Below are 25,516 nucleotides of genomic sequence, written 5' to 3'. Positions count from 1 at the left end.
GTAATTTTGTTGGATCCAGGGGGATCATGCAAAGATGGGGACAGACCACCAAAGTCTAATAAACCAGAAGCAAAATTTGTTCCAGAAACCAGGAAAAAAATAAAATAAGAAATCTCCATGGGGCACAAAGAGCTTATAGCTAGCTGAGACCACAGCCAGAGGTTTGTTTTGGGGATGGGGGGGGGCGGTTAGGCTGTGGCAGAAGTCGGTGTCTGAACCTATCTTTTATAGTAGTGGCATCAAGCATTAGGTCTTTACAATCACAAGGTAAACTCAGATACAGATTGCCTTACTTTAACAGTCTCCATTATCAGAGTTTTTTAGTTAAACTAGGGTTTGCACTTAATCTGTTGTCTTTCTTGGTAACTTCAGGCAGTGTTTACTGAAGCCCTGCGCTCTCCCCTTTGGTGCTGCCAGTTTCACAGAGCAGGGAAAATGCATAACCCAGAGGTCATAGATCTATCTCCTAAAAGTCGACTCAACTCAAATCCGCAGGCTAGCTCTCAGTTTGCAGAGAGATGCTTTGGCCTTGTAATAGAGCTATGTGTTGTAAAGCGAAATAACCCACTGTTAACAGTCAATCCTCAAGCTGCTGAGAAAGCTGCTAACAGTCTGCTCTCATTCTCCTAGGCTTACAACTTTATATTTCTTTATTCCTACATTCTTATTTCTGGAATCTACATTTTTATTTTCTTATTCCTGGACTCTTCAGTTCCAGCTGTCGAGGTGACAATCTTAATCCACTGTCACGGAGACCTCCTGTTTCTGTGTACTGAGCTTGGGTACGGAGCAGGAAGACAACCCAGAGTAAATAGGATGCAGCCTAAATCTATGTCTGCATCCACCTCTCGTTCTTACTTAGATTCTCTCCCTGCCTTTCCTTCCCTCTCCCTCCCTCATTTTTTCTTCTTTTACTTTTATTCTTTTCAAAAATTTGTCTATTTATGTATTTGACTGTTCTGCCTGCATGCATGGACAGACGGATGGATGGATGGGTGGATGGATGGATGGACGGATGGATGGATGGACACCACAAGTACGCCCAGTGTCCGCCAAGGTCAGAAGAGCAACAGCTGGTTGTCAGCTGCCATATGAGTGCTGGGAATCCAACCCAGCTCCTAAGCCAGAGCAACAAGTGCTCCTAACCACTGAGCCAAGTCTCCAGCTCCTGTTTTATTCTTCCGAAGGAGGGTCTCATACAGCCCAGCCTGGCCTCAAACTCACTCCGTAGCCAAGGCTGGCCTCCAGTGCCCAAGTGCTGGAATTACAGGTGTGTGTCACCACGCGTGCCTCCTACCCTCCCTTCTGTGGTAGAGTTGGTTTTGTTTTTCCAAAACCATCTCCTTTAACTAGAGACTCATTATATAGCGGTCATGCATCTGATTTTCTCTCGTGAAACGTCTTTAAATTGCCCAGAGCTCACTTTGTTTCCTTCATGATGCCTTTGGCTAGTTCTGAGAAGCCATTTCTTTAAGATACCTGTGAAGGTGATGCTTTGGTCATAGGAATTTCACTCCCTTGCCCAATTCCAAACCAAATGAAGTGGTATAGGCCCCTACCCCCAACACACCTGCTCTGCTAATGAGGGGGTATTTACATGGACTGAAGGAGGGGTTCTAAATACCTTTGTTTTTTTAAGAATCTGTTCACAGTGGGGAGGGGGGGTATTCAAAAGCCAGCCATTAACGCATTATTGAAGCCTTATTGCCAGCCACAGCTGTGTTGTGCTTCATATGATAGGGTGGGTTTACAAGCGCCTTTATGCTGTTCCTTTGATTTCCATGAATTTGACAGAGTCAGCACTTGAGTGTGTATGGCTGCATGGTATTTCTTAAATTTACTACATGGCTCCACATCCAAATCGTAAAAGGACCCCACCACATACCCAGAGGCCTAGAGGCATAAACACTTCATTAGAAAACGCTTCCCTTGTTCCTGCACATCCACCCAGTTAAAACCCTTTGCTTGTCGAAACACACTTCAGCCTTCCAGGAGAGGTTTCTGACAATCACTGGGTTTGTTTGGCAAAAAGAAAAGAAGGAACGCTGGAGGCAGCCTGTGAATTTCCAAGAAATGTAATAAGGAATATTTATGGGCCAAGGAGATGGCTCGAGAGGTAAAGTGCTTGCTGCCTGAGATCCCCAGCACCGACATTAAAGCTCGGTCTAGGCATGGTAATGCATATGTATGTATGATACACTAGCTAGCATATGTATGTATAATAACACTAGCTAGCCCTGGGGCAGATGAGGCCGGGGGACCCTTGGACTCCTATTATTCAGCCAGTCTAGTCAGTTGGTGGTGGCTTCCAGGTCTAATGAGAGACCCTGTCTCAAAAAACAAGATGGGACCTGGCAAGATGGTTCAATGGGCAAGGCACTTAACCACCAAGCTTGCTGACACGAATTCAGTCCTTAGAACCCGTTTGGAGGAAGGAGAGAAGTAGCTTCTGCAAGATGTTCTCCAACTATTACATATATGCTGTCCCCCCCCACACACAAAGTTAATATAAAAGAGTTTAAATAGATTACATAGCAATAGAAGATGGCTTCCAACATCAGCCCACGGCCTTTCTCATGTACAGACACTGGTGGGTGCAGTCACACACAAGCATATTTATGCGGAATGAAAAGGTGACCCATGAAATAAAAGCACATAAGTGGTACTACACATGCCCACAAACAATGCATACAATATGTGTGTATGTGTGTGTGTTTGTGTATGTGTGTGTGTGCACGCGTATATCTACACACACATGTGCACATAGTAGACTCTTCTTTAGCCTTCAATCCCAGTTTCCCCCTAAGGAACAATTGCAGGCTATGCAGGTATGAGAACCTGAGTTCAGACTACACATGCCTATTACTCCAGCTCTGGAGGGCAGAGACAGCCAATTCCCCAGAGTTTGTTGTCCAGTCAGCAAGCCTAGGAGGTTCAAGCTTCAAGCTTCCAGTTCACTAAGAAACCCTGTCTCAAGGCAATAAAGCAGAGAGCAAAAAAAGAAGATGCTTGGGATCCTACTCCAACCTCCCCATGGGCGTGCACATCTTCCCACACACACTACACACACCATACACACAAACACACAGAAAAAGACCAAAAAAAAAAAAACCCACCTATCTGTGAAGCAGGTGGGTCCCAATTTGGAGGATCTTGACAACTGTCGGTTTCTTAATCCTTCTGTCCGTATGTGCTGGCACCAAAGGCTGACATACGCAAATGAGGTCATTGTCTTTTCTTTTGGAAACCTTGTGTTGATGATTATTGCCCGTGACTGCCATGGCGTGCTGTGGAGATCAGAGGACACGAGCTGGTTCTCTCCTTCAATCACAGGTTCCAGGGATGAAGCTTAGATTGTCGGGGTACACGGCAAGCAAGCCACCCGCTGAACTATCTCAAGAGCTCAGTGCTTGCTCTTGGTCAACCCTCTCCCATCCTACAGGGATGTACAGAAATGGCTCCATCTTCCTTGTAAGTCAGGCTGAAGGTGTGTACCAACTACTGATGGCTCCTGGACACTCGCTCAGCAGTAACTGGGGTGACTTCTCTGGGCTCAACACCCTGACATTCAACTAGTACAGAGCCTATGTTTCCTACCAAGGAGTATATGTGTCTTGATGGAAACAGACACTTGTCTGAGTAGCAAAGATCATGGCCTATGTGACTTCTCTCGCTGTGAAGACACACCATAACCAAGGCAGCTCATAGAAGAGTGTGTTTAACTGGGGGCTTGCTTACAGTCTCAGAGGGTTAGTTCATGCCCATCATGGCAGGGAGCATGGCAGCAGACGGGCAGGCATGGCACTAGGGCAGTAGAGGAGAGCTTACATCTTACCCACGAGACAGAAAGAGAGCTAACTGGAATGGCATGGGTCTTTGTAACCTCAAAGCCCACCCTCTGTAACACACCTCCTCTAACAAGGCCATACCTCCTAATCCTTACCAAACAGTTCCACCAGCTGGGGACCAAGTATTCAAACCTGAGAGTCTATAGGAGCCGTTATCATTCAAACCACCACAGTCCGTTAGCATTCTCGTTTCTCCCTGATAGGCTGTCCCCTGCACCCACATCCTGTCCAGCCGTTCCTCTTGGATGCCCATAGGCTGGAGCAAGTATGTTGGGGGTGTCAGGAGCACTTCCCTTTGTTCCGTTGGGAACTGAGCAGTAAATACATGTGAACAAAGCACCATTCTACGCTACGTGAGACACAAGATAAGTAAATCCTTATAGGCTTGATTGGTTTTCATATAAGAAGAAAAAATAGTGAACTATTACTGAAAGAGATACAGGGCTGGAGAGATGGCTCAGTGGTTAAGAGCACTGGCTGCTCTTATAAAGGACCAGGATTTGGTTCCCAGCACCCACATGATGGCTCACAACCATCTGTGGCTCTAGTTCAAAGAGTTCTGACGCTCTCGTTTGACTTCCTCAGACACCGATTGCATGTGGTACACATACATACATGCAGGCACGACATTCATACATATAAAAATAAGGAAATAGAATGTTAAGAAAGAGATGATCTGGGCGGTGGTGGCGCACGCCTTTAATCCCACTACTTGGGAGGCAAGTGGATCTCCTTGAGTTCGAGGCCAGCCTGGTCTACAGAGTAAGTTCTAGGACAGCCAGAGCTGTTACCCAGAGAAATTCTATCTCAAAAAACAAAACAGGGGGGAGAGGAAATAAGACAGCTGAACTAAAATATTCCACATTACTTTACTTTCTTGTTATTATCTGGGGCCTATCTGTGTATGTATGGAGGGGCCTTCTTACCCATCCACGCTCTTATGAAGGCCAGAGGTTGACATCCCAAATGTCTTCTCTTTCTCTGTCTCTGTCTCTCTTTCTCTCTCTCTGTCTTTATCTCCCTAGTTTTTTAAGATTCCTCTTAGATTACTTAACGACATTTGTTTGTTTAGTGGGGAGGAGGGCTGGGGTGCCATGGCACAGGAGGAGGTCCCAGGAGAACTTTCAAGCATCTATTCTCAGCACCATTTCCACCCAGGGATTGAACTCGGATGGGCACCTTTACCCTCTGACCTCTCTCAATGACTCCAGGGTATGTTTTGAGACAGGCTCACTCACTAATCTTGGGGCTCACTGACAGGCCAGACTGGCTGGCCAGAGAGCCCCTGGTGAACCCCCGTTTCCACTCTCCCCAGCACCCTCCAGTTACAGGCATACATAACACATCTAATTTTTACATGGGTGCTAAATACAAACTCAGGTCCTCATGCTTACACAGCCAGTACTTGACCCCCTGAGCCCTGTTTCCAGCCCCTCCTCCCCCACCCAGACAGCCTTGATCTTACCCGGTATTATCATTCTCTTCCTCTTCAGGTGGTCCGAGACATCCTGCTGATTGGACACAGACAGGCCTTTGCGTGGGTCGATGAGTGGTACGGTAAGTCAAATGACCCAGAATAACTTGGAGAACAGTTTCATAATACATTGACTCGGTTTTTAGTACACCCAGCTTCAAGTGTAACCTAGAAGGACAGCAACGGAGGGCAGGTCAGTGCTTCCTGTATTGGAAACACCTCTGTCTGGTGAGCCTAATAGGGATGTAATTATAGAAGCTTGGTCTGAAATAACCACAGAACTATTGACCAAGAAGGACCTTGACTTGCTTGATGCTCATTGACTGTATACACCGGGCTCCGTTGTCCTCTGTGGGATGGATTTCATACCCATCCTAATTTATCCCAAACTTTAACATTATCGGAAGCATCTTATTGAGTTACGGTCCCTTGATGCAGAGAACACTTGGAACCTTATCAGACATACACAGGTTCTCTAAGAAGTCAAGCGCAGATGGAGACTTAGGTGTCTAGATGACCCTAACTGAAAGTATCGTTCTGGCTTTTTGGTTTGGGTTTGCTTCTCTTTAATGTCATGCGAAGATTTTAAACAAGTTCTGCACATCGTCAGTAAATGAAAACAAGGTTTGCTTGGTGCCATGATGAATGGACCACCTCCTCCACCCCCACCCCCACCCCGCCCCAGCCCCGGATGCTCAGGCCAGCGGCTGTATGGACATGAGTCCTCTGCTTTCCCCGAATCAGTCATCAGGTGGCTTGTGTCCTTGGCTATAAATAGAAGCAAGCACGCCCAACCGGTGACTTAGGATCGAGCTGACTTTATTTGTCTATGGTCCTAAGTCACATTATTCCTCCCGGGTGTAACCTAGATTGTATTCTGGACTTTCTCCACCCTTTTTCCACCCGTGCCCCCAGTTCCCGCAGCATCAGCTAACCTCCTCCCCAGCCCCATCTTTAAGAGAAAGGCTACACTGGACAGAACGGGCAGGGGCAATGTTAGTCATTCATGCCGGCAGCTGCTTCTCAGTGCCGTGTTAAAGGCATGGTCCTCTGAACTGTAGACTCGATTTGTTCAGTTTTCTGTTTCCACTCCCCCAGATCTGCATCTACTGACAAGTACGTGCATTGTCCTGGTTTGTCCCAATGCCCATCACAGCTCAGATTTCTGTGTCACACACCCCCAGGACATTTTTCATGCACTACACTGTCAGGAAGATTTTCCCAAGTCTTGTCTTTTATGGAACAAGGGGATGGAAAGGATTCTGGGATTATTTTTCTGGGTGTTTTATTTTGTTGTTATCTTTGGTTTTTGTTCACTGGGAAGCAAGTCTCGGAGGAAATGCAGACCTTTTCCCACACCCATCCCACATACACACAAAACACACTCAGAAAGAAAGAAAGAAAGAAAGAAAGAAAGAAAGAAAGAAAGAAAGAAAGAAAGAAAGAAAGAAAGGAAGGAAGGAAGGAAGGAAGGAAGGAAGGAAGGAANGAAAGAAAGAAAGAAAGAAAGAAAGAAAGAAAGAAAGAAAGAAAGAAAGAAAGAAAGAAAGGAAGGAAGGAAGGAAGGAAGGAAGGAAGGAAGGAAAAGAGATGAAGTAATGCCTAGCCTCTCTTGATATGTCTGTCTCAGAGCTCATGGCTTCCTATTGCCATTCTTAGGAAATAAACAAGGCTAGCCTGCACTGATTAGATGTTTAACCAAAGGACAGGAACCTGGAGGACCCAGAATCTGCCACCGTGATGGCCAGGAAGCAGAGCTGTCAGCTAGGTTTCTCTAACACCAGAATGCTACTGAGAACTTTTCAGAAAAGCGATTTTAAAAGGGAGGGCTGGACTCTGCTCAAGGAGCCAAGATGTCAAAAAGGAGGGTTTGGGGCCAGCAAGATGGCTCAGCCGGTAAAGGCGTTTGCTGCCAAACTGAAAACCTGAGTTCAATCCCCAGAGCCCACGTTAAAGGTGAAAGGAGAGAATTGACTCCACAAAGTTGTCCACTAACACCTACACAAATACCATGATATTATGCATACATAAACAAAAACGATAAAAAGAGAAGGTTTTTTTTTTTTTAATGAAAATAAAAAAGATTGACAACCCACCGAAATGAGAGTGAATGTCCGGTAAAGAGAGATGGAGGGTGGACGTGGCTCTTTTCTTCTCAGCTAAGCCTGCAACAAGGACGTGATGCCTTAAGGGCTTTTAATTAAGTGAGAGAGAGAGAGACTTGCCTAGCATATGCAAGGTTCCTTTAGAATTCTCAGGTTATTGCAAGAGCCTGCAGCTAGACTAATATATGAGATGAAACACGGGCGCTCCAGCTCCAAGGTTTTTAAGGATTCCTATTTACTGAGGATGAGTTAGAGGAAGGAGTCTGTTGATCACAAAACCCTCTTGGAGGCTGAGTTGTGGTTGGAAGGCATAGGGTTTGGTAGATGCAGACCATCAGGGCGCCGCCTGTCCACCCCAGAGTGGTCTCCACCCCCTGTGTCCACAGTCCCAGTCCCAACCAAAACAAGCGGCAGCCTTTTCGGGCAGCAAGGGGTCTGAGAACCACACCGTCAATCTGGTGCAAACTCTTTGCAGACCTCAGCAGCCCAGCTGAGCTACTGGCCCAGAACACAGTGGCTCCTTCATTACCTGACGCAGACTCTCAGGAAATTAAATGAATAGAAACCGGCCCTGCCATGGAATGTCTCCTCGGCCACTTACTGACTCGAAGTGGTACAGGGAACTATGGGCCTTTCAGATAGGTGGGTGTGTTATTACCAAGGCAAAGTCCAAACCAGGATAACCCTTCAGCTGGGGTACCTGGGTTGCTTTTTTCCCTTTGGTCTTGCACAGGCTGCGAGGCCTTCATTAGTAAACATGGACAAGGTCCCACGCGATGAAGCCTCCTCTGGAGCCACTTCCAGTCCTGGATCTTAAGCCCAGGTCCTTAGAGCTGCAACCTCCCGCATCTCCTGGGCGTTTGTTAGAGATGCGCATTCTCAAGCCCCAAGCCCCTAGCCTGCTGAGGTTCCCGTAGCCCTCCAGGTGGCTCTGAATGGTTGGCTCACAGCCTGGGATGTAAGCCAGACTGGCTTGCAAGGACAGCTTAAATAATTCATTCCCAATAGAATAGGCTCGAAGAATCTTCAGCGCCAGCCGCTAAGTTCTGGTGCCTCAGAAGAATGAGAATAAATAAGTACCCCCCCCCTTTAAACAGGTGTATTAGGAAAGGGTCCCACTTCCGGGCAGACTCGGCAGGTACCATACTGTTGGGGCTGGGTTTGGGCGCCACCCACCTCCTGAGCCGTAGGTATGTCTGTGCAGTACACACTGTCCATCCTTGAGCACCATCCAGGGCCACCCTGGCTGCCTCGTTCTCTCTTACAAATTAGACTCCCCGTTTCCAGTGCTTAATTCTGAGTGGAGAAAAGACATTGCCAAGGATGGCGATCTTCCCTCGCCCGAGGATTTATTTCCACGTCTCTTCAGCATTCTTGGGAGTCACGAAACGATTTCCCTAAGCAGATTTTATTCTGCTCATGTTCATTGTAAAGTATCGGCATGTCCATGCTGGAGGAGTTGAGTTTGCTTTCCAAAGCCCTGATTGGTCTTTATCTGCGAGCCTTGAGCCTCTCTGCGTGACTAGAACACTAATCAGCCGAGCCCCAGCACAGTTCAGGAGATGGGGTGAGAGGGGAGGGGGATAAAAATAGCCAGCCCGGCCTCACAAAAAGCACGGATTTGCTTCTCAAATCTGACAGTATTTTCAGAGAGACACACTGAAGATTGCCACAGGGACCCTGTGACGGAAGGGCACCTCACGATTGTCTTTGAAAACCTGACTCGTCCCCCAAAAAGTATGTGGGAGGCTGAGTTCTGGCTGGTAGATGAAACAGTCTTATGAAGTCACTTCAAAGTCAACCAGAGTCCCCAGAGAAGGCTGACAAGGAGAGACACAAGCTCAGGTGGATACATGAGCACAAACTGAGGGAGTTTACCACAGTGGCAATATCCATGGGCCCCGGGTTTCCTGAAATCCGAGCCTGGGCACCTGAGTGTGTCTGTGTTCATTTTTCTAGGAAGAGAACTTGATAGTTCACATCACTTTCAAAGGAGCCTGTAAACCCCTTTCCTGCCTACATTCCAGCACACGCTCCCTTAAATAAATGGGTGTAGTGGCCCCAACATCTGTGACTCTGGCACTTGGGAAGCAGAGGCAGGAGTATCGCCACTTCTGAGGCCAGAGTCTCAGGGAGTTCCCGGCCAACAAAGGCTACATAGCAAGTCCCTGTGTCCGCACAACAAAGGAGAAGCTGGAGTGTTGCTCCTGCAGAGGACTGGTTCAGTCCCTGCCACCTACATGGTGATTCACAGCCAACCTTAACTCCAGGTCCAGGGACTCTGATGCCCTCTTCCGACCTCTACGGCACCAAGCGTGTGGTGCACAGACGTATGCGCAAGCAACAATCCACCTGCGTAAAATCCAACTAAATTTTAAAAGGAAAACCAAAATCACGGCTGTCAGTTGCCATTCTAGGTCTTAGGGAAGGGTAGGTACCAAGTCTTCAGAATTGGCTGATTTCAATACAGAGAAAGTGGAAGCCCTTAAGTTTTTTGTAAAAAGCATGTGTTGGGGCAGGAAGCACGTGTATGGTTATAATTGTTTGATTGTTCCAATGAATGGTTTTTTTTTAATTCCCTGCTAGGCCTAAAGGTACATGTCTACAATCCCTGCACTCAGGAGGCTGAGATACGATCATGAGTCCCAGGCTAGCCTGGGCTCCATAGTGAGTTCTAAGTTAGCCTAGGATATGCAATGAGATCTTGTCTCAAAAACAACAATAAGAAGAAAGAGAATTTAAAACCAAGTCTTGCAGATGGACGGCCACCATTTTGCTAGAGCCAGAAAAGTGTCCAGTCTGTAAGTAGATCTTCCGAGCCCCAGGGACTTGTTTTGACTTCAGCTTTGCCTCAGGATGGTAGAGCAATCGTCTCTGTTTTGACCTAGGAGCCTCGAAGTGGAGAGATAGTATAGGGCCAAGTAAGCCAGAGGCACCCACAGATGCAGTTAAAACTGTGTGTGTGTGTGTGTGTGTGTGTGTGTGTGTGTGTGTGTGTGCGTGCGCGTGATAACATACGTACAACTTCCTGAAATAGGCATCCATCAGTTTCTTACCATGGTATCTCCAGAGGCCAAAGGACTGGTCAAAGAAGCCATAAGGCATTAAACACTGTCCTCCTGTAATTCAGGACTCTTTGGGTTCCTACATGGTATAAAGCATGTGTGAAGATCAGAGGACAAGATCAGAAGTTAGTTTCCTCCTTTCACCGTGTGGGTCCTGGGATTTGAACTCTGGTCATCGGGCTCTTGGCGGCAAACAACTTTGCCTGCTATCTCACCTTGGATTCATATTTTTACGTAGCGTAACCCTGGCATTATTTGAATGACCGGGTTAATAAATAATAGTTTTTAAGCATTTTATTCGGTGACTAGAGGAACAGTTCAGAGTTAAGAGCGTTTGCTGCTCTTGTAGAGAACTGGAGTTTGGTTTCCAGCACCCATGCCAGGCAGCTCACGAACACCAGGAGCTCCTGGATTCTAAGGGCATCTTCTGGTCCCCACAGGCATACACACAAACATCCATATAAATATAATTTTTAATACTAAAAGGAAGACAGATGTGGTAGCACAGACCAAGTAATGCAATAATGCAGATATAGGTGGATTTCCTTGAGTTCCCAGACAGCCTAGTCTATAGATCAGGTTCCAGGACAGGTAGAGCTACCAGGAAAGACCTTGTCTCAAGAAAACACACACACATACACACACTAAAATGGGCCTGGTGATGTAGCTTACTTGGTAGAGTACCTGTCTAGTATGCTTGAAGCCCTGGGTTCAATCCCCAGTGCTGCATAAACAGTACACAAACAGTAATCCCAGTATTCAGGAGTTGGAGGCAAGAGGATTAGGAGTTCAAGGTCATCCTATGACAAATAAGTTCTTGGAATAATAGTGATAATACTGAGCATTGTGGTACACACCTATAATTCCAACGTTTGAGAGGTGGAGGCAGGAGGTCTAGGAGTTCAAGGCCAGCCTCAGCTACTTGAGACCGTAGCTAAAAACAAAGCAAACAAACCTTTAATCCCAGCACTGGGGGGGGGGGGGCAGGCAGATGTGAATTCAAGATCTCCAGAGGGAGTTCCAGGACAGCCAGAGCTGTTACACAGAGAAACCCTGTCTCAAAACAAAATCATCATCTAAGAGTTCATTTGAAAAGTGATTGGCATAGGCTTTCTTGCATTTAGAATTTGTCTGAGAGCCAGCCCGATGGCTCAGTAGTAAAGGTGTTTGCCTCTAAGCCTGACGACCCATGTTCAATACCCAGGACTCCCGTGGTAGAAGGAGAGAACGAGAGCAGACTCCTACAAGTTGTCCTCTGACTACACATGTGCAATATGGAGTGTGCATGCGCATACACACAAACACCCACACATGCATACACACAAGCACACACACATGCATATATACACACATATACAAGCACACATACATGCATACATACTCACACACAAACACATGCCTGCAAACAAACATACATACATACATACATACATACATACATACATACATACACATGCTTAAAAAAAACTTTTAGAAGTTTGGCTGATAATCTCAGAAAGCATTTGCTTCTGGCAAAGCTCTGCACTAAATTGCTAGAAGTTGCTCATATCATTGAAAAATCAATCAGTGACAAGGATGAATTATCTTTGGAAGTATGCTCTGTCATTGGGCATATGCAATTGAACTTTCTAAAAAATTGATTTGTGTATGGATTTTGAGGTAATATTCCTTGCAAAAACAGCACATTTAACCAGGTGATCCAAACTGGCACTTTCCCACCTAATTAGCATTTCCATAACTTACCAAGGAGGACTGACACACTGCCCTCAGGTTCCTGTGTGTTTGTGGTGTGTGGAGACTGTTTCAAGATGTAAAGAGAGTATCCTTAGTTAGTAGCTTGCCTAGCAGGAAGCCCCAGCATCACCCAGCCTTTGCAAAGTGGAGACAGAAGAATCAGGAGGTCGGGGTCCTAGGGTACAGAGAGTCTGATATCTGGGCTACATGAAATCCTGTCTCGGGAGGCAAGGTAGAAGCGGGGGTTGGGGAGAGAAATAGATGCTTTCAGGCCTGGTAGCTGTGGCACGAGCCTTTAATCCCAGCACTCGCACTCAGAGACAGAAGCAGGAGGATCTCTGCGTTCAAGGCCAGCCTAGTCTACAGAGTGAGTTCCAGCCAGGGCTACACAGAGAAAGCCCTGTTGAAAGAAACCAGAGAGAACCAGGTGGCGATGGCACACGCCTTTAATCCCAGCAAAGTAGGAGGATCTCTGTGAGTTCGAGGCCAGACCGGTCTACAGAGCAAGTTCCAGGACAGACTCCAAAGCTACACAAAGAACCCTGTCTTGAAAAGCAAAAACAAAACAAACAGAGACAGAGAGACAGAGAGGAGAAAAAAAAAAAAAAAAAAGAAGAAAATAGATGCTTTCAGTGTTTCTAAATATATCCAGACCTTTCCTACCAGGATTAAGTATTCATCTGCCTCGTTTTGGTTTGGTTTGTTTTTTTTTCTTTCTGTCCTTGGTTGGCACCACCAATCCCTTGAGTTGTTTTCAGCTTCCCACTAGGAACAAGACACTGATCATCCCTGCTCTAAACCCTGTCTTACCCCGGTTAAACCGAGACAGCTCTGAAAGTCCAGAGTCTGCCCTGTGCTCGGTCCCTCCCTTCACGGTGAGCTAATTGCAGCCAAAGAACGGTTTTTGTGGGGGATTCAGTAAAGTGAAATAGTAAACTCCGGCCTTCCCCGAGTTTCGTTTCCCCAATTAAGTGGCTAATGACATGTGCACAAGGAAACCACTTTCAATTTTAAACTCGTAACTGAATGGGAACCTCTTGGTATTCATTCTCAGGTATGTTTGTGTTTAAGAACTACTAACGATCAGTCATTGAAACCGTGGGGTTTGGTCTGGTGGAATGTGTTATTGTTGATTAAGGCCCCCCTGTCTTCAGCCTAAAGCAGCATCCTTCCATTGCTTGTCAGTAACCTGTTTTCTAAAAGAAGAGCATGTCCTTGCTTGACCAGCTTGCCGCTTAGCCTTCTCAATCCTTCCATTGCTGTGGACAGCATTCCTGATGGATGGTTCCAGGGGGCTGGGAAGGACAGCATCAGCTCAATAAAACAGCCCCGGCCTAGCTCGTGAGCCACGCTCCACCCCGGCCCAGACCACACTGAATCAAATCATGAGCTCTGGCAGGTCTGTCCTTTGGAAGCAAAGAGAGCTCACATGACACTTGGATTGATATAAAAAAACCTCGGGCCACAGAAGATACTTAGGGAAAAGCTCCAGCTGGGAATGCAGATTGCAAATCCCCCACCGAGCCAATCAGAGATAGGGTGGTAGGTGATGCAATTGTTTGTTCTTTTTGTTGTTCTTTTTTTTTTTTTTTTTTTTTTGCATACTTTCTTGGTTGGTAAAGAGGCACACAGTGAAATTCCTTCCACCAAGACAGTGTTGCTGGACTGGGAAAATAGCTGATAAAATACTGCAGAATAGCAAGAGAGTAAGGGGTGGGGACAAAGACAAAGGGAACATTTAAAGTGAGACCAAAAAAACAGCAATTCTATGCATTTCACTTGTTAAAAGAGGAGATTTCTTGGTCTTCTCTTTTTGTTTGTTGTTTTTGCACTTTTTTGTTTGCTTGTTTTGAGAGAAGGTCTCCTGTAGTTCAGGCTGGCCTCGAAGCCACAAGCCTCTGGCCTCCCAAGAGCCAAGGCTGTGAAAATAAGAGAGGCTTTCTCAACCCCATCTTGACTGACATGTGGAATCAGGTCCTGGCAGATGGAATGTTCCACAGCATCCCTGCTGTCCCCCTTCCTAGAGAGATGCCAACAGAGCACCTTCCCACCGTTGACTCAACCAGAAACTGTCCCAGACCTGTCTCCTGCTGCAAACCATTATGAAGAGCTCATTACCCCGACACACTGGAAAGCTGGAGACTCCAGCCAAACGTGCTGGTGTGCGCAGTTGTATTTATAGATCGATGTGGGTGGAATAGTGTCAGCCGTTCCCGAGCTGTTAGACTAGTCTCAAAGACAAGACCCGTACTCTCGGGCCCCTCCTGTTCTGTGCAAAAGTGCATCTGTGTGAGAAGTGTGCCGAATCTCACACACGCCCGTGAGTGCCCTGGGGTCTGCCCTCCACAGCTTGTCCCGTGCCATAGCAATGAAAGTGCCCTTGCTCTGTCAGATGCACTAACTCAGTGCCTTAGATCTCTCTGGAAAGGTCTACCCGAAGGTAAGTATTCAATCAGAAACACCTGCCCCTCTGTCCCTGAACGGGATCTTCTAACACAACTTTAGGAGATCTCAGGCTCTGCACAGCCCACTCGCTAACACTTTCACCCACCCAGCTCACTTTCCGAGAGCCCCCCCCCCAAAACGGTTTCCACTCTAAACTTCCTTGCCCTCACTCCCTCTGCGGCTGGTTTACCTAACTTTATGATTTGCCCCATAAAGTTAGTTTTTTAAGACCTGTTTGGCGACTGCTGAGCTACTACTGTCTCTCCCTAAAGGGCCCCCCGATTAAAGTTTGTATTTAATAACGGAAGTTGCCCACGTCTTGACTTCTTTCAGATATGACAATGGATGATGTTCGGGAATACGAGAAAAACATGCATGAACAAACCAACATAAAAGTTTGCAATCAGCACTCCTCCACTGTGGATGACATAGAGGGCCATGCGCAGACCAGTGTATGTAGACTGTTCAAAGCGAGTTGCCCACGCTGTGCGAAACAGACCCGGAAACCCATCTGTCAGACCCTAAAAACGCTGGCTCCCCAGCCTCCTGGGAAAACACAGCCCTGTCCCCCGAGTGGGTGAAGATGCCCGCTGTGTCTTTGAGTGGGCTGTGTCGGTCACCCGTGTCTTCCAGATCTTTCCATTCTTTCAAGGGGCTTAACTTCATGGCTAACCCGCTCGTAAAACCCAGGACTCAGAGAGTGGAAACATTTGGTGGGGCCCGTGAGATGACCTGTGCCAATCATAAACCAGCATAGGATTGACGGCGCCTGTCAGACGTATAGCCGAGCAGATGCCAGGCTTTTCAGGGCATAGTTAACCCTTGTGCTCCGGGGTTTAGGTTTCTTAGGCTTCGAAAGGCTTTCTACAACTCTTCCGAGCTGTTTTTCTCAACCAGTTCCCTTTAATCTTAGGCTAATCTCAAAACTAAGCTGCAGTCCATGCCCACGTATATGTCAGGGGTGGCAGGGGACCAGCTGGGATTCGGGAATGCTGTGTAGTAGGTAGGGCCTGGGATTTACCAAAGGCCTTAGACAGCCTTGGTTAATGAGAGCTGACTACAAGGTATAACACCAGAATTTAAATGTAAGTTATCTCTCAGTCAGTCCAGCTAATGAGGAGGAGGTGTAGATAACAAGGGATTAATACTAAACCATAGGGGTCTCGACCAGAGCTGGGATCTCTCTGAGAACATCTTGAGTTCTTGTGTCTGCCGTGTCCAGGCCCTGGGATAATATGTATGAGACACTTTAAAATTCAAGAACGTAGTTATTACATGGCAGGTACCTCTCTGTTTTACCTTTTAGGGAATGAGAATGTAGGGTCTAGAGCAGTGTTTCTCAACCCGTGGATCACAACCCCTTTGGGGGCCGAATGATCCTTTCATAGGGTCGCCCAAGACCATCCAAAAATTCAGATATTTACATTACGATTCGTAACAGTATCAACATTACAGTTATGAAGCAGCAACAAAAATAGTTTTATGGCTGGGGTGACCACACCATGTGGAACTATATTAAAGGGTCACAGCATTAGGAAGGTTGAGAACCACTGCTCTAGGGAGATGGCTCAGAGCCCTTGCTGCTCTTTCAGAGGACCCTGGTTCGGTTCCCAGCACCCACATCTAGTGGCTCTCAACTGTCTGCAACTCCAGGTCCAGAGTATCAAATGCTCTCTCTGTTCTCGGCAGGCACTACTGCATGCACACATGCACACATGTATACACACACACACACACACACAAAATAAGTAAATAAATACGTGATAAATCTTTTTTAAAAAATAAGAATATAATTACAGAACTTGAGAGGTGGCTGTTGTGACAAAGGCTTTAGAATTGCGGAGACTTTTTGGTAACATTTTGGAAATGTTTGAAGCATGTCTTTTGACTGTGCCTCGCCAGGCTAGTGCACAGCATTTGATGCATGTGACCACCCGTGAGCCTGAGAGCGCCCCAGCCCTGCCTCCCCCCTATTGCATGCTCTGGGTTTTGCAGAAAAATGTTGGGGCACGATTTGCCGAAGGTACACCCTGATTTGGTCAGATGCCTCGCCACCACGCCTTTTCCTGTTCTAAAGATAGGAATGTTCCTTAAGGAAACCGGTCCCGAATTTTCCGTTACTTTTGATTACCTTTTCTCTTAGGAATGTCAAACAGTGCCCATCAACTGCTCTGAATGTTGCTCACTATAAACAGGACCAGACAAAGAAAGCTACAGGGGAGGGAGGGACGAGGGATCCTGAAGGGCGCTGAGTACCACTGTTTCCAGGGTCTCAGCCCGGCCTGGTGGCTGAGAGCTGAGGCAGGAAGATTGCCTGGAGTTGGGCCAGCCTGAGCTACAGTGTGAGACTCTATCTCAGGATGGGGGTACGGGGGAGCTTACAGCTTCAGGCCTTTGCATGAGTTCCTTTCTGTTTTAATTCATCATCATTAGCACTAAGTCATCTTACTGTGCAGGAGAAGGTGATAATCCAGAAAGGCAGCCCACATAGTCTCTGGCTGCAAACCACCCATTGTTGCCGTGATCTCGGCACAATGGCTGTCTTGTGAGATTGCCCTCTCTCTTTGGAATTTCATGGAATCGGGGATCGCTTATCTTTCACGATCTTATTGTTCCATCGGATGGTTAAAGTTGAGAGACTGTTTGCACCACAAATACAATCTGCATGGGTGGGCCAGCAAGGTGGCTCAGCAAGGAAAGGCCCTTGCCATACAAGCCAAGTGACTGCAGTTTGATTCCCAGAACCAGTGTAACTCTGGGAAGAGAGAATTGGCGTCAAGAAGTTCCCTTTGACTTTCATGTGCGCAAACACACACACACACACACGCACGCACGCACATACACACACTTAAGTTTAAAACTAAAAAAATTTTAAAATTTATAAATAGTGATAAAACGACATAAGGGCCAGGGTGTAGCTCATCTGGCAAAGTGCCAGTCACGCCCAAAACCCTGAGCTCCGTCTGTCCCCAACACCACATAAACTAGGGCTAGCGTCACACACCTGCAGTCCAGCATTGGGAAGGTAGAGGCAGGAGGATCAGAAATCCACAGTCATCCTCCGCTACCTAGTGAGGCAGAGGACAGCCTGAGCTACCCAAGGGCCTCTCTAAAAACAAAAAATAATAACCTTTATGGCTGCTAAAATGGAACTTAAATTTTCACCCTGAACATGAACAAAGGTGGAAGTAAGCAAAATTAGCATCCATGAACACAGCAATAAGAGAGAGAGAGAGAGAGAGAGAGAGAGAGAGAGAGAGAGAGAGAGAGAGAGAGAGAGAGAGAGGACAGTCTCATTGACAATTCGGTAGTTTCAAAGCCTCCAAGGAAGATAGATACTCTGAGTTAAAAAAAAAAAATCCAAGTTCTGTACTCTGTGTCATTTCTGCCCCCTGCTGGATACATCTAGTATCACAATGTTTTCTGCCGCTTGTTAATCAAGTAGTGTCAAGATATATCCTGGTGCACTAAAATTTTTTATATTAAAATTTATTGTATTTATAAAGTCCCAATTTCATTTCCAAGTAAATGCTGCTTTTAAAGAAGTTTAATCTCCTTTATTTATTTAAAAGTAGTGAGTTTACAGGTATAATTTCTTTTAAAATAATATAAATTTTGCATCATGTCAACACAATTGTAATTTCTTAATCTTTGTAAAAAAAATTCCCTTTCAGGAAATTTTAATAATTTCATAAGGAAATGATTACAGATTCCATTTCATGGAAAATGTTTTTTGAGTTGGGCATGGTGGCACATGCCTTTAATCCCAGTACTTGGGAGGCAGAGGCAAGCCCATCTCTAAGTTTGAGGCCAGCCTGGTCTACAGAATGAGTTCCAGGCCTGCTGGAGCCACACAGAGAAACCCTATCTCTCAAAGCTAAAAAACAAAAAAGGTTTTATTGTTTTGACGTTATTGAATCCAGTGGTCGTTCCGTGGTAGAGCTCCTGCCTGGCACCCGGGGGCCCTGGGTTTGATCCTCAGCAACACAAGGACATCTATTGATCAGCTTTGTGTTGTTACTGTTCGTGCCACATGTCCACATTTCTAAGGCATGTTGTTGAGGTGTGCACTATCATTCAGGAAGTCTGAGCCCCCGAGGACCAGAAAGAACGAACCTATGTGAGCCAAAGTAGAGAAAGAGAGCTCACAGGCTCCACTCTACTCCAAGGTCAAGCCTTAACTTCAGGCTCGTTTAGATAGCCCCAGTTACCCGACTTCTCTGCTCCTAGTAAGAAACATCACCAAAGGATGCCAGGAATAGCCAGACTTAATTCATAGTAACAATGACAAGGGCCCACAAGATGTCTCCGTGAGTAGAGGTGCTTGCCACCTAGCCGTAACCTGAGTTTGATCTGTGGGACCCACAGGCTAGAAGGCAAGAACCACCTCCCCAAAGTCCTCTAACCTCCACACGCCCTCCCTCAATACTAGTTACAGGTGATTGTGAGTCGCCTGGTGTGGGTGCTGGGAACTGAACTCTGGCCCTCTGGAAGAGTAGTGTGTGCTCTTAATTTCCGAGCCATCTTTCCAGTCCCAAACAATAAAAACTTGAAGCATATATTTGAAAACCCAACACCTAAAACACGAGGAAGGCACTACTGGCTTAGCTGTTGGATACCAAATGATGTCGTGTGTCCCCCCCCACACATCTCACTCTTTAGATAATCCCTTCTTTTTATTCTCTTTCCTTTTGCTTTCAAACTACCTTGGGGGTGATTTTTATTTTCCTTTTTGAGGAGCAATTATCAGCATTTATTGCTGAATCACAATAACAGCCCTGTGGCCTTCAGAGTGCAAAAAGTGTGTTCTGAGGATAAAATGCTGAGTTCAGAGATTTGGCCTGAATTTGCCCTCTAAAGATATCTGGTTCTTTGGCAATCTAAACTTGAGAGTAATGTTGGCAAGGTCACTGATTGCTTTAATGACCTTTGTATGGAGGGCGTGACCCAGTCTAATAAAAGCCCCATACAGCCTCACACACTCATGCACACGTGCACACACACACCCTGCACACATTTACTGGATCTGGTTTTACACTCCCTCGTTAAATCCTGACTTGGAATACTTAAAATACTGAGGTGGCTGGAGATGGCTCAGCAATTAAGAGCTCTTGTGCTGGACTGAAATTCAGATCCTGGCACCCAAGTAACAATCCAGGCACCCCGCAAAGTCCGCCGCTGTAGCTCACGGGGGAGGGGGTAGAAATAGGAGGACCCAGAGGGTAGAAAATGTGAGCGCAGCTTCTGGGAAAGACTCTGTGTCAAAGGATGCCCTCTTCCGGCTCCTTTGTGTACCCGGAGGTACATGTGTGCACATACACACACACACACATACACACACAAATATTTTTGGAGTCTACTAATTGGACTGATGAGATGACTTGCTGAGTAAAGGTAGCTACCGCTGCCAAGGCTGCCAACCTGAGTTCAATCCAGTGACTTCCGATAGCGGAAGAACTGACTCCTGGAAGCGGTCCTCCGACCCCCACTCATCCACCCCACCACGCACACATCCACAGCAAATAATTTTTAAAAAAATGTATTTCAGTAATTTCTAAATACTAATTGAAGAGTCATTCGAAAATCCTTGAATTGATATCCAAAAAAAGAATATTCTTTTCAGTATCAGAGATGAGGGTGGCAGTGGCAGTGGGGGATGAGGGCTTAGCTTTTCTAAACCAGTTGGGGCTTGTGGTGGGTAGGGGGTCTCCTTCACGGTACAGCCCCCAGACTTAGCGGTGAACCCTTTTGCACGTCTGCGTGGTAACTGTGTATTGTCCTCTCTGCTTTTCCCTTGGAAGACATGACAATGGACGAAGTGCGAGAATTCGAACGAGCCACTCAGGAAGCCACCAACAAGAAAATCGGCGTTTTCCCACCCGCCATTTCGATCTCCAGCATCGCACTGCTGCCTTCCTCAGTGCGCAGCGCCCCGTCCAGCGCCCCGTCCACCCCTCTTTCCACAGATGCGCCAGAATTCCTGTCCATTCCCAAAGACCGGCCCCGGAAAAAATCTGCTCCAGAGACACTCACACTTCCGGATCCCGAGAAAAAAACCACCCTGAATTTACCTGGTGTCCACTCTTCTGAAAAGCCATGTCGGCCCAAGTCAGAGTAACTTCATGTGAACATCCCATTGGGTTTTGTATTTTCATTTGAGGCTTTTTTTTTTTTTTTTTAAGAATTCTCTGATAGAGGAAAGGACTGCCTCGTCACTCAGATATGTCCTTTGATCTCAGAGTGTGCATGTGGTTAAATATTTTAACAGATAGCAAGAACCCCTACGTGTGCCACACAGCATCATAGTGAACATGAGATGTAAGACTAGGAAAAATAAAACAGGAGGGTGCTGAGGAGAGAACTTAGCCAGGAAAGGGCTGCAGGAGCTTGCATGAAGCCCTGCGTTCCATCCCCGGCGTGATGAAATCAAAAACAATCAAACAAAAACCCCACAGCATCTATAGATTTATGTGTGGGGGGCCCTGGCGAGTCTGACGTGGGCTTCAATGGTAACCAGGTGAATGGATGGAAAGCCGTGAAGCCGGTTTTGTTGATTTTTTGTTTTGTTTTGTTTTGTTTTTATTTTTGTAAGATGTGGTAAAATAATGAAGTCAATTTCCTCCCATCAAACATGAAATTCTCAACAACAAAAAAGAAAATACTCTCAGGTGTCACTCGCCTAATAGATAAATTTTGGACTGCTGACCACCAATACTTGAATGCCAATTGTTATCAATATTCCTGTTTTGATTAGTCTGACTCAGGATTTGGGGCCTAATCAACTCCTTAAATTTTTGAAAATTTTAATGACCAATTTCTAGAGGCTCCAAGTGCAATTAAACAATGACTTCTTTATACCTTTTCATAGAATTTAATAAAGATCCCATCTGTTCCCGTCTCTTAGTAATTTCCCCTTTTGTACCCTGGTGGCCTCTCAAATTTTTAGACTTGCCTGGATGACTGTGATCATAGCTGATATAATGTGGAATGATCTGGAAACTGAGAGCCCCAGGTGAGACAAACACCTCCTCTTCAGGTACCAATGAAGCTTGACCTTTGACCTGTGAGTGTCCATCATCCATTACAGGCCTCAGAAATTCCAGTGAACTAAATAGAATTCATTGACAATCTCCCACATGAGGAAGTTCAGAGTGGACTAAGTTACCTGGGCTTAACCACTATCAAAATGTCCGGTGTCCAAACCTTGCAAAAAAAGAATCCTCCCGACCCGGTTAAAAGTGCTTAGCAACACCCAGACATACCTGGAATGGGATGCCAATCACCAGGTTTAGAAAACATTATTCTCTTACTCCTTCCTTACAATCCAAATATTGTGGGCTGGGGTGTAGCTCAATGGTAGAGTTCTTGCCTAGCATGCAGACGGCCCTGGGCTCCGTCCCCAACCCTGCGTAAAGGAAACAGTGCTGTTGGCAATGTCTGGGGGAGCCAGTAAACACAGTCACCTGGGGACCTTGTCTCCATGATTGGAATCACCGAGTCCTATTCGTACAGAGGTGTGGTCATAAATGCCCCCTTTGTCCTGATCTCATTGCTGAGAGACGTTGAAATGGACGTCAGAGTCCAGGCCAACAGCTGGCAAGGTCATTCGTCAAAATGGCAGGGAGGAACCTGTCACTGTTGCCCCTCACTGTCTTTAAATCCATGGGGAAGGCAAGCAGAATGTCAGCAATGAGCAAGAGGTCGCTGGGGAGCTCCAGAGCCCATGTCCTAGCTGTCCTTTCTGACTGTGGCCTCCAACCTCAGGCAAGGAAATGACCCCCAACACAGATCCCAAAGGAAAGAAAACAGACCTAGGAGTGTATTCTCCTTCCCTGCCCGCTCCCAGCCAAAGGACCCTGCCCGCACCCTGTCTTGAGTGCTCTGCACTCCAGTGTCTCTCACAGGCGCTGGCCCCTTGAGCCCAGCACCGGAGTGCTGAGTATGCCTAGATCATTTATCAGTAGATGGATGTTGCGCCCAGTACTCAAAGGAAAACTGCAAATAGCTCTGCGCACCAGTTCATCTTTCCCTTAAGGGGGCCGTGCCGTAGTAGGGTGCCCGAGAAGCATGACTCTCGCTTGTGGGAAGTCGCCATCTTCCCTCGAACCCTTTGGACTGCTCAGCGGCTCCCTCTCCAAGCGGCTGTACTCAGTGAGAATGTCTGGCTTTAAAAAGCAAAATTCTCCCTTTGAGAAGACACAGAGTCTATATATCTGCTCCCCGTTTGCAAGCTGAAACCCGGCTGGGGTGGGCTCATTGGTTTTCGTGTGGTACAAATTGGTTTCGTGTCAGTACCATGCCACGTTCCCTTTTCTATGCCAGCTTTTGTTGTCAAGGTCAGCAGTCTGTTTCACTTTGAAAAGCCACTTTCTGATTCCCTTTCTGTGGGTTTTCTTTCCTTTATAGTCAGCCCAACACCTTTGACACCAATTGCGGCGCTAACCTCTGATAGTGTAATTCTTAACCAGCACGCGTGTGTTCAGCTTTTCTGCCTACGTGTGGTTTGCCTGTGCCACAACTAAGGAAGGGGTGGGAGTCTGGATATTTCGTTAGCTGCTTGGAATATGTAATCCCGTCATCACAAAGCATACCTGACTTCGATATTTTCTGAATCTTGATTTTTCCAAGTATCTCTTCGCTCTGTCCTGACCTGAGTCCGCTCCTGTGGGATAGAAGCCCGCGATGAATGTGTACATAGGACATGAATAACTCTTGTGAGGATGGAAACAAAATGGCTGCATGATGGAAATTTGGGAAGACAAAAAAAAATATAGCAGAAACTTGAATTTACTAAGCATGTTTGAGGGGGAAATAGAGTCCTTAACTCAGTGCCTCTGTCTGCCATGTGAAAACCTCCAACTTTGTTCACCAAAACTGTATTATACCTGTACATATATATATATACATAGACAAAAATGCAGGATAGTGAGTCCCGCACCACAGTTCTAAGTCTCCGGTAGCCAAACTGAAGGAAGTAACCCATAGGATAATACCTGTGTTTACCCCCTCTTCATCGCCGATGTTGGTGGATGCTACTGAAATGGCCATACATGTCTTTACTCCAGGTGGCTTTCGGATAGGCAATACCCCTGAGCTCTAGGCGTGGTACAGCACTGTCGCTTTGTCCAGGCTTTTCCTGGCTCAAGGAGGCTTTGCGGTGTCTTATTGCATAAGGTCTGTCTGAAGCTGCCTCGGACGAGCATTTCCTCTCGAGCTGCAGTTAGAGAACGCAAAAGAACTGAGAGAGAGAGAGGAGAGGCTGCGACATTGTCGGTTGCCACTTTGTTGCTGGGTCTGTTTGTAAAGTCCTCGCATCGATGTGGGGAATTGTTTTAATTTATTTACAGGTGCGCGTCAGCGTGTTCTAGGGGGTGGAAATAAGTTAGCTCAACTGTGGGTGAATGGACGCAAACACATAATGAACACACACACACACAAGCAACGGCTGTCAGAATGGCTCAGAGGGCCGGAAGCACTTGCCACCAAGCCTGACAACCTGAGTTCAATCCCCAGGTTGCACATGAAAGAAAACTAATTCTCTTAAGTTGTCCTCTAACCGTCACATTCAGTGGTGTGTACACACACATACACACACAGATATAATTTAGTACTCATGTCGCTTATTTTCACAGCCTGTCATAAACTGTAAACTAAGAGACATCTTGATAAAAACCCATTTGAGTGAAATTTCTAGGCTCAGGTGTTTCTGAGTGCTTTGAAATCCCACCTCCTTCAGTATCTCTGCGCTGCTCAGAGGTGACAGACCCCAGGCTGCCAGCTGGTTTAGGTCGATAGGAATTTCCTTTATGAAAAAGGCCGGCATAGGGTTGACTATCCTTTCCATCTGAGCAGTTCATCCCAGGGAGAATAGCTCCATGGGTTTCCATCCGTTCCCCATGCTTTGTCGGTCACCCGACTAGGTGGCTAGATGACAGTAGGCCGTCTGAGCCATAGTTGCAAAGATGACAGAATCCTGGCCTGGGCTATAAATTGACATAAATAAATACATTAAGCTCTTCATCCTTGGTGAGACACCGTCACGTGGTGTTGACACACAGACGCAAGACAGCTTGGGTTCTTCTGTGCGCCACCTCCAAAGCGGTCCGTGTCTGCTGTCTAACTGCTCAAGCTTTTCGGGACGTCATGCCGTGAAAGGATGAATTCGTGGAGGGTGTTAGAGACAGTACCCCTTAACTGCAACTCCGTGAAGTTATGCTCACCATAAGCCTCCCCTCCTTCTGATTTTTCAAGTTGAAGTGGTGTTTGTAGAATTTCAAGTCTCCCTTTAGGTTTCTCTGTGCCCCCCAAAGAAAGAGGAGGTTCTCTTGAGTTGGCGTTATCCATGTTCCGTGTATGTGTCCTTTCCAGTGTAAAACAGTGTTTACATTTTCGAGCTGAGATCTTGATTGGCTGACTTACTCTATAAAATACCACTGCCACCGCTGAAGGACCAAGTGTTGGAACACAGAGAGTTGCCAGCAAGGCGAGCGGAAGGGACGCGCGTCCGTCTGTGTCATTCTATGGCTGTACTGTCGTCTGTGCCCGCCCCCGTTATTTATTATTGTTGATATCTTACTTTTTCTTACATTCTGTTGTAAATAAAGTACAAAGCAATCTTCTTCCCAAGCGTAGCTTCCTCTTTCTCAACTAGTCTCAGGGGACTGTTAGCCAGTGTTAATGGGACAGTCAGTGGGGAAGGAAGAAGCCGATTACTGTACACAGTGCTATGGCCTTATGTGTAAGCATGCCTCCCCTACTGAGGGACATACATGGCCTCACATGCAAGACCGTTGGGAGGAAAAGCCCCGGTGTCCATAATTTTCCAGCCGAAAAATAGCAAAGGAA

At 46.5% G+C, this 25,516-nt stretch overlaps 1 protein-coding gene across 1 annotated transcript in view; it reads left to right on the top strand.

The window, feature by feature from the left end:
• Positions 1 to 25,297, top strand: part of Pitpnc1 (phosphatidylinositol transfer protein cytoplasmic 1) — a 276,807-nt gene extending 251,510 nt beyond the window's left edge. The window contains exons 8-9 of the mRNA XM_050164216.1: positions 5,342 to 5,405; positions 20,473 to 25,297. Of these exons, the coding sequence (XP_050020173.1) occupies positions 5,342 to 5,405; positions 20,473 to 20,789 (381 nt within the window). The 3' untranslated portion in view covers positions 20,790 to 25,297. The remainder of the gene's footprint in view (positions 1 to 5,341; positions 5,406 to 20,472) is intronic.
• The last annotated feature ends 219 nt before the right edge of the window (positions 25,298 to 25,516 follow it).

This window comes from Alexandromys fortis, unplaced genomic scaffold (assembly GCF_014885135.2).
Source record: "Alexandromys fortis isolate MF-2015 unplaced genomic scaffold, M_Fortis_MF-2015_v1.1 scaffold_156, whole genome shotgun sequence".
Taxonomy (NCBI): Eukaryota; Metazoa; Chordata; class Mammalia; order Rodentia; family Cricetidae; genus Alexandromys; species Alexandromys fortis.
This window is presented reverse-complemented; position numbering and strand designations above follow the sequence as displayed.